Genomic DNA, 14,099 nt, shown 5'->3' with positions numbered 1-14,099 from the left:
CATATCTTGCCCTGTCCGACCTATTCATTCAAAGACAACTCACATGTAATTTTCTTTCCAACAGGACAAACGTACTTCTTAGTAATGAATCATTCGGGAGTGAGTATGCTTGCAGCACTGGGTGGATTGAGAGATGAACCAGGCATGGCCTCTATCTTCATTAGGTAATTACACACAACAATAAACAAAAGCAATGGTAAAATGGAGGGGGGCTCCACCCAGAAAGGGTGTCAGAGAAGACCGTGAGTGGAGACTGAGAAGGTATGGGAGAGAAGGGACTGCTGACCCCAGCAGCACTTGATGGCGTCAAAGGAGCACATCAGGGCCCGGCCGTCAGGAGGCTTTGAACTCGGAGACTGAATGGCTAAGTCTGAGTGAGGACATGGATGCTGCCTGACTCTCAGGTCAATTTCTCACCTCCACACTCTTTTCACTTCTTTCACGAATCAGTTCATTTTGTTCTCTCAATTGGTGCTGTTCTTCTTGAAGTGAACAAATCCGGCCTTCTGCAGCTGAAAGCTGATCCAGAAACAATTCCATGATTAACATCAAAATTGATCTTTCTGCTCCAATAAGAACCCACATTTATTCGGCATCTTCACAACTTTTAATGTACGCTTACACATTTGATATAAATTCCAGTGGAGGCATAAAGTAGAACATTTAGTAATCAAAATGTTTACAAAACTTTTTAATACCTTGAACAAGTACTTATTAAAATACTGACAAGAAAACAGCTTGTGCTGTTTGCTCTCAATTCCCATTATGGAAAATCGGCTGTGTTGAAAATGCTTACAAAACGTTGGGGACAATGTAGACTACATGCTAAGAGGGATTGTGACATTGTTTTCTGAGTCTTCATTCTTCTCTGTGACATTTCTCTCCACCGACATTCACAGGGAGAGTTAGAGAAACTCTGAGGAGGAATGAACAACCAACCAGTGAAGCCATGCCCTAGAGGCCCTCTTGTTCTCTCTCAGGTGAGTCCTGAAGTTTAGGGGCGATACAGAAGCAGGATGACTTCAGGATCTGTTTGAGGAGGGGACATCCCGAGAGGCCAGGGAGGTGAGCCAATATGCCACCCCCCGCCCTTGCTGAACGTAGCCTCAGAACCCAGCAGAGAGAGAAGAGCAAGGCCAAAGATACTGACTCACGACGTCAGTCACTGGAAGGAACCTGGAAACATGGGTTTTCTCAATCCCTCTTTGTCAACAGTATCTAAACCCCCTCAATTACTTCCCACTCAGACTCAGACCCCAGGACTGGACTGTCTTCTAAACATAACTACGGTGGCTCCAATACGCGATGTCAAGGCTTTAAAGGAAGCATGGGTTGCTTTTAAAAGGGAAGGAGCACACAAAACAGGGAGTCCATTCTAAACCCGCACTTTGCAGACACAGAACACCCCCTGAAGAGGTTTTCTCTTAAGCAGTTCCAATGCAATCAGTGGCTTCTAAAGATAACACAGCCTACTTTAGTTCAAAAGCGAAATTATGTTGAATTACTCTATGTTGGGCTGTGTGTATTTTCACTACTATGAAAAAAAAAGGCTAACATGAGGCCTTCATTCAAAACATGCCACCTCATTTGGGAGAACAAAGAGGAGATTCTGCTTGTTCTTAAATTCACCAACATATCCTGAGGGTCTCAACAGACCGCATGGTTCGTTAGACCCGTTGATATGCTCTTAACTCCGTTCATCTCCATCACATGATTGTTATGAAGTGCTTACCTACAACGAAGCTCAAAGGTCTACCAAGCGAAGGTGAGCACGAGTCCTCTGAACGAAGGTCACTGAAGTTCCTCCCATGATACCTTATCTATGAACACCTGCTTTGCATTTCCTACTAGTCACACACATCTGAGCGCCTTTCTGGAAAGGCTTACAGTTCAGGCCTCTCAGGCTGGATAGCAGCCTTAGAAAAGAGCGGCCGGCCTTCCACAGGAGCCCTTCTTTATAAAGGTGTGTCTGCAATCTGACCCCACAACAGTAGGGTGTTCATGCTTAAGACCCTCTGAGAGCCTTACTTACTTCCTAGTGAATCTTGGGTGGGGGAGTACTGAGCAGACAGGGACCACTACCTGTGGAAAGGCTCAGAAAGGCTGGGCAAGGCCCCTTCTGCTAACAGGAGACATGATGTGTTCAGAGGCGGCTGCCGGGCAGCGGGCAGCAAGCTTTCTTCCTCGGCCTCAGCCCTCCTCCTTTCTGCCCTGTCATTCTCTCTTCCTACTGGGAAAGAAGAGAAAGACCATGCTGCGGAAAGAGCAGGTCTGCTTCCTCTTCGGAGAAGCAGAGACACAGACAGGGGAGGGCTAGGTCAGTGTCTTCTGGGGCAGTGGGGAGACACCTACCTCATAGGGAATGTGGAAAAGAGGAAGAAAGCAGCAGTTTTACAACAGTGACAGGGCTTTTCCAAGGAGTTTTCCTCTACTGGACTACTTTGAAGTGGCAAAACCAAAGTCACACAGCATTGGCTCAGGGTCAGCTGTAGTGTCTGACTAGGGCCCCCGAGCAGGGCAGGGCAGGGCAGGACGGAAGAGGGACATTCTGAGGATGCAAAGTGTTGAGCATGATCACGCTGTGCAGCTCAACCCGATTCCAACCAGCAATAAGCTGTATTCAGATGTGCCAAGTTGGGAAAATGCTATTTGGTTGAAGAATTTCTAGACGTTAGTACTAACCTCTTCTTGAAGCTTTGAATTTGTCTTTTCCAAGCTATCTATTTTGGCCTGAAGATCCCCAACGGTGCAACTGTAGAAAATAAGTAGAAACGAACTTATAATGGCCGTTTTCCCACAGTGTAAGCAATTAAGACCAACAATTTCTAGGTTTCTTGTGTGAAAAGGAAAAGCAAAGGGTCTCTGATTAGCCCAATGGAGATAAGAATTCTACTATATATATGCATCTGCACGTGAGCCTGTGGACACATGCACATACAAAGACTTTTTAATAAGTTTTGCTGCTAGAACCTGCTACTCACTTGCTTTTTACTCAAATGGAAAGAAAATATTTTCCTCTAACACAATACATGAGGGGAACCAAAATGTGTTTGCAATCACATATCTAAAGTGATATTCATAAGAAGATATTAGTACTTGTGAGTTAGAGACATCCAAAGTGATTTTTAAATCCTTTCTATACCTTTCTCTATTTTTAAAAAAATTCTTTATAGAACATATAACTTGTCTACTGAGAAACATGTAGCTAGTTAATGTAATGAATCTGGCAACAGGAGGGCAATAGACTCAATCAACAATTAGTCTCATAACCACCATAACACCAATGATGCTTTCTGGATGTGGTGCCAGGCCCTACTCTTTCTGAGCATGTTCACGCCATGGACTCAGTGAAGTCTTAGCTCAATTCTACACAGCACGTCCAACTGTTGTCCTACTTTACCTATGAGGACCCCATAACTTAAAATATTACAGAACTCTCTCAAGGTCCCACATCTCTGCAGGAAGCCAAGAATCTGGCTCCAGAGTGACTTAAAAAAAAATCATTTTATTAGGGGCTCGTACAACTCTTATCACAATCCATACATCCATCCATTATGTCAAGCATATTTGTACATTTGTTGCCCTCATCATTCTCAAACATTTGCTTTCTACTTGAGCACTTGGTATCAGCTCCTCATTTTCCCTCCTCCCTCACGAACCCTTGATAATTTATAAATTATTATTTTGTCATATCTTACACTGTCCGACATCTTCCTTCACCCACTTTTCTGTTGTCCATCCCCCAGGAAGGAGGTTATATGTAGATCCTTGTAATCGGTTCTCCCTTTCTACTCCACCTTCCCTCCACCCTCCTGGTATCACCACTCTCAGCACTGGTCCTGAAGGGATCATCTGTCCTGGATTCCCTGTACTTCCAGTTCCTATCTTTACCAGTGTACAGTACATCCTCTGGTCTACGTAGATTTGTAAGGTAGAATTGTGATTATGATAGTGGGGTGGAGGAAGCATTTAAGAACTAGAGGAAAGTTGTATGTTTCATCGTTTCTACACTGCACCCTGACTGGCTCATCTCCTCCCTGGCACCCTTATGTAAGGGGATGTCCAGTTGCCTACAGATGGACTTTGGGTCCCCACTCTGTACTCCCCCTCATTCACAATGATATGGATTTTTGTTCTTTGATGCCTGAACCCTTTGACACCTCCTGTTCACACAGGCTGGTGTGCTTCTACCATGTGGGCTTTGTTGCTTCTGAGCTAGATGGCCACTTATTTATCTTCAAGCCTTTAAGACCCCAGATGCTATATCTTTTGATAGCCGGGCACCATCAGCTTTCTTCACCATATTTGCTTATGTACCCACTTGTCTTTAGTGATCGTATTGGGAAGGTGAGCACACAACGATATGATTTTTTTGTTTTTTGATGCCTGATACCTGATCCCTTTGACACCTCGTGATCACACAGGCTGGTGTGCTTCTTCCATGTGGGCTTTGTTGACCAGAGCAACTTTTAAACAACCGGATACAGTGTCATAGATGGGTCCCTTTTAATAGCAAGGGAAGAAGACAAAGAAAGAAACCTGGCAAGGCTAGTAATTGAAAAATTTAGGAGTTAGGTGGGGAGAAAAGTGAAAATACAAAGGTACAAAATGGCAAAGGGAATGGGATGGGCTAACTGTATGTGTCAACCTTGGGTAGGTTAAGTGTGGTTCCCAAACACACTCCATAATCTAATCCAATGCAAAGCGATCAATCAGTTTATTGAAAGTGGGGGAGGGGGAGGCTTCTCAGGTTGTGGACCTTCTTCTGACTACAAATGGCTGTTTCAGCACAACTCTCGCTCGTTTACTCTCTCACTTCTGCACGCCTTCCATCATCTAGGAATCTTAGGACACAAAACTGCAGGAGTCTCCAGCCTGCTTCCTGACTTACAGATTTATCTTGGAATTGGCAGCCCCCCATAATCACGTGAGTCAATCTCTTGAAATAAATCTCTCTCGGTATGCACATGGTTCTGCTTCTATAGAGAGAACCCAATGACATAGACAATAACAAAAAACATGGAGGGAATGACATGTTTTAAGGCTATGAGAAAAATGAAAAAAAACAAACAAACAAAAAACCCAAACAAAACAAAACAAAAAGGCTATGAGCTTGTCAACGCTACGTTAGCTAATTTTCAGGGACCGAACAATGCCCAGTTGTACCCAGGCACAGAAAGAAGGCAGAATTATCCACTCATTTCGTGAAGATGCCCTCCCCTGATACCACGCCAGAGGAACAACTAAGTCAACTTAATATTAAATTACTAAAACTGAGCAAGTAGAGTTTATTACCATCATCAAGGAATGGCTAGGTGTAAAGAAAGCCATTACTAGAAGAGTCATCCTCACTAGAGTGAGGGATAAAAGTAATGATTACCTTCAGGGAGATGAAACGGTATCTGCTAAGAGTCAACATGTAGCCCTTCAAGTAAGGTGACCAGATTTTAACATTGGTAAAGCGGGACACCATTGATAAAACTCATATCCTGGCGAAATAGCCATATGGCAGATGAAAACTGCATACCCTAGCTTGTCGTGCATTCTTTCAAAAAAATCAGGACATTTTTAAAATGCTGTGGGACGCCAGAAAAATTGTTTAAAATCAGGACTGTCCCACCAAAAGCGGGACGTTCGGTCACCTTACCTTAAAGACAATTCTCCATTAACCAGGCCTAGATAAAGAATCTGTCAGAGTGGCAGCCAATACCACTCTCAGAAGAAGCCTCACAGCAGCTTTCCCTAAATACATTCTGAGGGCTCGGCAGCTCCTTCCCCTGTGTCTGAGGCCCCGTGAGAGAGGAGTCCCAAGGAGTCCTGCCAATGTGTCACAGACGGCGTCGAAGAGGGGGCAGATAAAGAATAACAGGCCCAACGGCATCAGCCTAAGAATCTCCCCCTCCCAAATAGTAGAAATCCTGGTAGTGGTAGAGCAGCCGTAATCTAGCCAGAGGAATTACTGAGAGTCAAATGAGGGGCGAACATGCTAGTGGGACAGGAGGAACATAAAAGGAAATAGAGGAAAGGACCAGGAAGCAAAACTACTTATTGAGGAATAAACATAGAGGTGTACATATGTAAATACATTAATGCGTAACAATAGGGGCATTGGCCTATGTACACATATTTATATGGCTATACATTGAGGCAGTGGACGGACTCTGGGCCTCTACTTAAGAATCCCCTCAACACAAGAACACTTTGTTATAATAATGTGGCCTTGGGCAATGCCTACCGCCCAACAGGATCGCTAAAGACAAACTGGGAGCATAAACAAATGTGGTGAAGAAAGCATATGGTGCCCGACTATTAAAAGATATAGCGCCTGTGATCTTAAAAGCTTGAAGCCAAACAAGCAGCCATCTAGCAGGGAAGCACACCAGCATGTGTGATCATGAGGTGTCGCTGGGAACAGACATCAGAATTCCAAAAATAAACAACCTCATGGAGGTGATGGAGAGGGACCAAGCTCGAGACCCAGAGCCCATACGTGGATAATTAGATATCCCCGCACAGAGGGGCTGCATGGAGGAGACAATGCATCCAGGGGCCATTTTAGCACCGCTGAAATACACAACACTCCTCTAGTTCTTTAATCCTTCCTCCTCCCACTATTATGATTTTAGTCCAATCTCGCATTTCCCGATGGACCAATGTACAGACAGTGGCACAGACAAGAGCTTTCAATATACAGAATCCAGAAAGACAAACCTCCTCAGAAAGAGTAAGGGGAGCAATGATTCTCAGAGGATGGGGGAAGATGGGGGAGGAAGGGAGGGAAGGAGGAATGGATAGCAATGATGGCAGAATAAACCCGCCCGCCCCCCCACCACGGGAAGAATACCAGGGTAGGAGGTGAAGGAATAGAATGGGTGTGTAAGATATATATAAATAATAATAACAATACATAATATATTAAGGGCTTGAGGGGGTGGCAGGGTCAGGGAGGGAGGGATTAAAAAAAGGAGCTGATATCAAAGGGCTCAAGAAGAAAGATAATGTTTAGAAATTGTTGATGCCAATAATTGTACATGTCCGCTTGAGATAACAGATGTATGGTTTGTTATAATATAAGTAAGAGCCCCCAATAAAATGACTTATTTAAAAAATAAATTAACCCCCCCCACACACACTTTCCACTAACATTTCTAAGGACTAATGTTTCATGAAACACATTAACAGCTTTCCAATTAAAACAAACACAAATTACAGATGCCTGTGACCACTACCAGATTGTTCCAGAAGGTCTATCTAGCTCACTGGTTTTCAGCCCAGTTTTCCTGCTGCAACCACTGGCAGGCTGCATTACACTCCTACCAGTAGCAGGGTTCTCATGACAGTGATGTGCTGTGGGGTGGGAAGTGGAGGGAAGATCCAAGTTTAATTTATTTGCCCCTTAAAATCATGCCACTGCATAAAACAAAATAAAAGCCCAGAGAATACCTGCAAACCACATTATCAATAGATAAAAAAATTACACCTCTGTGGTTCTGTGCTCATTGCTTCAGAGATAGCTTTTTTCTTGTTATGAAAAATGATTATGAATAATACTCGTTATAAATTCATGGTAACTCAAATGACACGAAGAGATTATAGCACAAGGAACATGTAACTAAAACTGGAAAAAAGGGGTGCAGCCTACCTCAAGTGCCGGTTGAGTTCTTCCACGTAATTCTTTTGGTCAAGGACATCAGTAATTCTTTCTTGCCTTTTAAGAAGGAGAATAAAAAGAGGGCCGTGTTTTAAATTCACGGTTACTACTTTCTAATTGTCCCCAATCTTCCAAACACCTTGTGGAAGTACCAATGGCTTCAGGAAACCACCTGGCAGTCAGAGCTCAGGAGCAGCTGCCTGCTTATAGAGAGACAAGAGCGGGGAGGGTCCCTCTGCTTGTGAAGGAGGACTGGGCATGTGGGATATGCAAGCATCAACCCACTGCAGGCAAACAGCTCTCTGTGGTGGAGAAAGTGATTCTTGTACCCGAGGCTCACTCAGGAAAGGGGATGAAGAGACTTTTTAGGCAGAGGCATCTGGGCTAATATGTGCAGCCCCTGGGTTACGAATGAGATCAGTTCTTAGTGTGTTTTCAGGTGAAATTTGTAGGTAAGGAGCGAACAGGTTCGCATTTTACGTGAGTGCAAACAAGGAACCCTGCTGGCATCCTGGGTGAATGCAATGGGCTGCTAAATGGAAGGTCAGCAGTTTGAAACCATCAACTTCTAGGGCAGCGGTCTCAACCTGTGGGTTGCGACTCCTTTGGGGGTCCAAAGACCCTTTCACAGAGGTCACCCGATTCATCACAGTAGCATAATGACAGTTATGAAGTAGCAAAGAAAATTATGCTATGGTGGGGGGTCACCACCACATGAGGAACTGGATGAAAGGGTCGCAGCATGAGGAAGGTGGAGAACCACTGTTGGAGGCTTTCTACTCGTGTACAGAGTTACAACCTTGGAAGCTCACAGGAACAGCTTCACCCTGCCTGCTGGGCTTGCTGTGAGTTGGCGTCCACTTGATGGCAGTGAGTTTGGTTTGGTTTGGGTGAGTCCAAGCCAAGGAGCAAAGCCTTTCCAATGATTTGAAAATTACAGGTTCATCAAGTGAAGGCGATGTGATGAAGAATGTTGTAAGGGCTGGTTTAATTGTTTTAACCACACAAACAAGCTCACTGCCATCAAGTCCACTACTCCTCACAGCGGCCCCGGTGGGTTTCTGAGACTGTTACTGTCTATGGGAGTAGAAAGCCTCGTCTTTTTTTCCATGGAGCTGCTGGTGGTTTTTAACTGCTATCTGTGGATCGTAGGCCAAAGCACAACCACTACACCACCTTTAACTGCTTCAAAATGGGCTCCTTTAATTGCTTCAAAATGACAGTGTATTTACATAACATCAAAGAGGGAGTGCAAATTGGTCCTGGGTGAGATATTTGTAACCCATGGGCTTACTGTATTTTAGTTAGGTTTTACATCCCCTGATTTACTTCTATTTGATTACACACAAACATTATTTACACCCATGGGATCATTCTATACATTCATATAGCAGGTTCTAGATTGGTTTTTTGAGTGTCATCTTTTTAAACCTGTTTTCCTCCACCCTGCTCCTTTCATAGATTTCCCAGGTAACCCACACTAACCTGTTGATGCACATAATAATGTATACGCGTGTTTGGAGCTACACATATAACACATACAATGAAAAGATTAGAACAATGAGGGTTTTAAGTTTATGAAAATTAGATATCATGTCTTATTATCACACTTTTCTAACTAAACAATACCTTGTGGGAATCCCTCCAAGTCTATTCTACCAGTAGCTTAAAAATATTCTATTTTTATGTCAGTAATAATAACTATAATATGGGATATCATGGATATTCCATCATTCATTCAAGTATTCCCTTGTTGGAAGATAAGAATTTTGTTTCTAATTTTCTTTTTTTCCATTAAGACTAGATTTTAAATTCCTGGTGGACTTTAAATTTCTGGTGGACCTTGTAGTCAGGGTTCCTGAAGAATGATGGGCTTCCTGCTAGTCCAATCCTAAGGAGGGAGCTACCAGGGCATTGAGAGGGGAGGATACGGGGGTGGGGGTGGGCAGTGTCCTTTTGAGGGAAGACACCCAGAAAGACAGGTAACAGAGGTAAACTATTCAAACATGACCAACGACTGTACAGGAAGAATTTCCTGCCATGCCTGCCACCCCTTCCCCTGCAGGCAGCCACTTCCCAGTGTCTGATATCAGCACCACTCTAGCAGTGTAGAAATACACATGCACATACTCCTTATTTTATGTATTTATTTATTTACATACTCCTTATTATAGCATGATATATATCATATATATAATTATCATATCATATCATATATATATCATATATATATAATTCTTTAGCTTCCTTTTCTTTTTCTTCCTGGATAACTTCTTTTAAAAGTATTCTCTTTTCAGATCAGGGCACGGTACACGTTATGGAAAGATATCTGAGACAGTCTATGACCACAGAACAAGTCAAAGGCATTTAATACAGTACCTCTGTTTCTATTCAAATGAGCAAACCAGAAAGCAATGCATACCACCACCATATACAGGCCTGTAAGGCATCAAAAGGATGCTTGGAAGGAGAAGCAAAAGCAGTGTCCTCTGAGGAGGGAGAGGGATTGGCGTGGGACATGGGGGTGGGGTGAATGGGGAAGCCTTATGTTTATTTTTCCATCTAGCTTGATTTTTTAACAGTGAGAGTCAATGTATGAGCACTACAATGAAAAAGAACTATAATTTCAAATGGAGCAAAACCAATAGCAGCATTCTCTGCACGAACTTCACGAACAAGGAGAACGAGTGTACAGCACACACTTACTCTTTGCCACCATCGAGCTCCTGCACATCCTTAAGGTAGAGGGAAAAATCAATCACACCAACCTGACCAAGATAAAAGGCACACGTTTAAATGAAAAGGTAACAATGCTCTCATTTTTCATGAGTCATACAAATGTTAAAATCCAGGGTGTTTACCTTCCGGTCTCTTTGCTACACACATTGAGTCAGAATAGGCAAGCTTCTAAAGCAGTAAGCCATCAACCACACAAACCAGAAGAAAAATAAATGCACCACCTTCTAGAAGATAAAATCGTTACAAATGAAAATTTAAAGGAATATTCTGAAATGCCACCATCTATTTTAGGTAAGTTTTGTATATTTAATAATCACATGTACACAGATCAATAAATCCTCTGGGTATACAATCCCAAATATCTCTTCTTCTCACTGCCACTGAGTCAGCGGCACAGCAACCCTCTAGGGAGGGAAGAACTTCTCCTGGGAGTTTCCGGGGCTGTGACTGTTTACGGGAGTAGAAAACCCCATCTTGCAAGGATTGGCTGATCGATTTGAACAGCGGACCTTGCAGATCGCAGCCCAACGCATAACTCCTATGCCGCCAGGGCTCCAGGGACAAAATAAAGATTTTTTTTTTAAAAAGGAGACCTGGATCACCAGAATTAAAGAGGTGATCTTAATGGGCACTTTGGAGCCCTATTTCCTCAAATTTGGGTGAAAATGGTTCAATCAGTATTTCAGGGAGTAGAGAGGACCAAGACTCCTTCCCCATTTAAATAGCAAGAGCTTTCTCAAGAAATAAAGCACTTCAGGTAATAATTCTATAACTTGACCCATTCATGTTAACAAACATCACTAGCAGTACAGAAAATAGACAAAATGGCAAATGTGTTAGATATAATTTTACTCAAAGTGGAAAATGGTACATTTAGAACGATACTTTAATAAAAAAGGAGGCCTCAGTATTTTCTAAAATACACAAATATAATACACACTGTCCCTCTTAACATTCTTTTTAAAGGGGTGTGGTGGGGCGGGGCAGGTATGTTGTTAAGCAAAGTTGGCCCTGGCCTGAAGGTCCATACATGTGGTGGGATAAGGTTGGGGAGAGGGTGGGAGGGTGGGTGGGCCAGAGTGTGTTTTCCTCAGACATTCGCAGTCCTGGCCAGTAGGAGTTTAGTCTTCAGCCCTGGCCAGCAGCTCCCAAGCAGGAAGAAAGTCCATCCTGAGATACGGCAAAGCTGTCCCTGTACTCAGGGTAGTCTACCTCTGTGACTTACTTTCATTTATGCCCCATCTTTTCACTGTGACTGCTTAAACCTCTTCCATCTTTCTAGCCCCCATCCTCATGTTTCTACCTTCTGGGACTTCTAGACTGGTCTCCATGATTTGTCAGTCTCTATCCTTGGCTAGTTCTAAATCACGACCTGCATGTCTTTTATTATTATTAATCATTTTATTGGGAGTCCTTACAAATATTACGACAATTCATCATTCAAGTGTATTAAGCACACTTGTACATATGCTGCCATAAACATTTCCAAAACATTTTCTTTCTAACTTGAGCCCTTGGTATCAGCGCCTCTTTTTTCCCTTCCTTCTCCCCAATGTGAATCCTTGATCAGTTATATAGTGTTGCCTGCAGGTCTTTGAGAATTCTCTTTCTCTAAGCCAGGATGATCATTTTAGTGTGCCATTTAAATGCCTCCAAGAGCTTCCTGAAGCCTGAAGAATAAAATAAGAAACTCTTCACTATGGCATTTACTTGTCGCATTTTTAAAAATTGTAAATCAGATGGGGGGTTTACATTTCATTGCAGCATCAATTTTGTATTCGACAGCTTAAACCACCAATCAGCCCCCCCCCAAAATAGTTTACCAGTTTCCTAGTTCCCTGCTTTCTCTTCTTTCTCATGGACCACACTCCTCTAACTTTACCCGTCTACTGTCTAGTCTATTGCTTGGGTTTCCTTCCCTTCCCCTGCCCCAGGTGAGCCCAGGTGGGGCAGTGGTTATGCCCTGGGTGGGGATTCCCAAAGTCAGTAGTTCGGAGAAAGTTAGAACTTTCTACTCCCGTAAAGAGCTACAGTCTCAGAAACCTAGAGGCAGTTCTACCGGTCCTATAGGGTTGAAATGAGTTGGCACTGACTCGATGGGAATGACCAAACAAAAACACAACCCTGCCACCAGCAACTGACCCCCCCCCCCCCAAAGTCTGTTCCCTATGCTATGAGTCCTTTTTTAAAATCATGGCCTTTTAAAACTGACCGGAGCCTCCTTGTTCACCTCACTCAGTGAGCACACTATGTTGTAGCCCTGGAGAGCTGTCTGCTTGTTGCCAAACATGTCATGGTTTCGGTGTGTGCCTCTGTGCCTTTGCCTCCATCTTCACCCTTCCTTGAGTCCTCTCTTTTTATGATACAGGCCCAACACCCCTCCCCTTCCTCACAGGACTCTGCCCTCACTGCGGCCCCTCTGCTGTGTCACAGCACCTCAGTTACTCCAGCAGAGGGCCCTCTGTTTCTTGCCCAAGCCGCAGATACTACCTAAAAGCCCTGGACTGTTGAGCTAAAACTCAGTTTTACCTGAGAGTCCAAGTCTTCTCCTTTTAAGCAGAGATTGGCATCGAGAACATTGAGTCCCACCAGCAGACCGACAATCACCATCCCTTCTTCTTCCATCATTAATGCCTCGGGCTCATAGAACTCACTAAAAGAGATGGGCATGACAAGGGACAGGTTCAGAAATCCCTTCTCTTAACCTCAACCTGCCCAGCCTTTTCCACTCTCAGCTGACAGCCAAGCTTCCTTTTGTGGATTTACTTCCTTTCTTTCACTGCTTCCTAGCACTCCAGGGCTGCCCTTTCTTCTCCATCATTGTCTTTCTTCCTGGGGCTAAGAACGGTCCTTCTTTCCTCCTGTCTTAAATTAGCTCCTCCATTTGGACCTTGGATTCTACTCCTACCCATCTCCTCTTGGCTCTTGAGGTTTTGACCATCACCGGCCCCTCCTGTGCCTCTCCACTGGCTCCTTCCCCGATGATCGGAACGGTTGCACGTACACTCATCTAAACATGAATGGGGTGGCAACAGCATCCTCACATAAGACCCTTCCTTCTTCCTGTGGCCCACTGAGTAAGACTTGTTGCTTTTACATCCTTACCTCTTAGTCATTCAGCCATTTCTATGTGACTCCATCTCCTATTACAGCTTCTGGTCGCTCATGATTTATAAAACCAAGTGGCATTAATAACTTTTTGTCTTAAGTTCATCAGAATAAAATCATGCTATATAACTGGAATTAAAGCACCAAGTAGATGAAATATTTGAAATTTGTATTCATTACATAGAGAACATAGATAATAACCCATTACTGAAAACTGTGAGACAGGCCATACTGTAAATGACATTTTATCTCAAATGAACTTAAGAGATTCCTTCCTGTAAATTCTCATTTCTTCAGAAAATTAATTTGATATTTCTTTTTTGATATTTCAATTACAGTTATGAATATCAAAATTTAACCAGCCATAAATCTTAGTGATAGATGGTTTAAATCTTTTTTTTTTGATGGTGTAAATTTTTACCGATATTCAGTGATATAAAATTTTACAAACTGAATATGGTATTCAAAAATAGAGAATAAATGTTCTCTTACAAAGAGTGTTTTATCCCCTCCCCTGAGAAGAATTTATTTCAAAGGACGGCACTGAATCCGCAGCTCTGGGATAGAGATGTATCTGATCAGAGCACACGGGAGCAGATGA

The 14,099-nt window shown here is 43.2% G+C and overlaps 1 protein-coding gene across 4 annotated transcripts in view; it reads right to left on the bottom strand.

Annotated features, from left to right (window-relative positions):
- The window catches only part of RUFY1 (RUN and FYVE domain containing 1), a 62,385-nt gene that overhangs the window by 26,736 nt on the left and 21,550 nt on the right, over positions 1–14,099 (bottom strand). For all 4 annotated transcript variants that reach the window (XM_045284425.1, XM_045284426.1, XM_004696856.2 and 1 more), the window contains exons 5-9: positions 12,920–13,043; positions 10,358–10,419; positions 7,643–7,708; positions 2,683–2,752; positions 418–519 (exon numbers count right to left, since the gene is read on the bottom strand). In XM_045284425.1, coding sequence (XP_045140360.1) covers positions 418–519; positions 2,683–2,752; positions 7,643–7,708; positions 10,358–10,419; positions 12,920–13,043 — 424 coding nt within the window. The remainder of the gene's footprint in view (positions 1–417; positions 520–2,682; positions 2,753–7,642; positions 7,709–10,357; positions 10,420–12,919; positions 13,044–14,099) is intronic.

This window comes from Echinops telfairi, unplaced genomic scaffold (genome assembly GCF_000313985.2).
Source record: "Echinops telfairi isolate 266 unplaced genomic scaffold, ASM31398v2 ScPeMD7_7469;HRSCAF=8507_0, whole genome shotgun sequence".
NCBI classification, from domain to species: Eukaryota; Metazoa; Chordata; class Mammalia; order Afrosoricida; family Tenrecidae; genus Echinops; species Echinops telfairi.
Note: the sequence above shows the minus strand (reverse complement) of the source record. Positions and strands in the feature narration are given on the sequence as shown.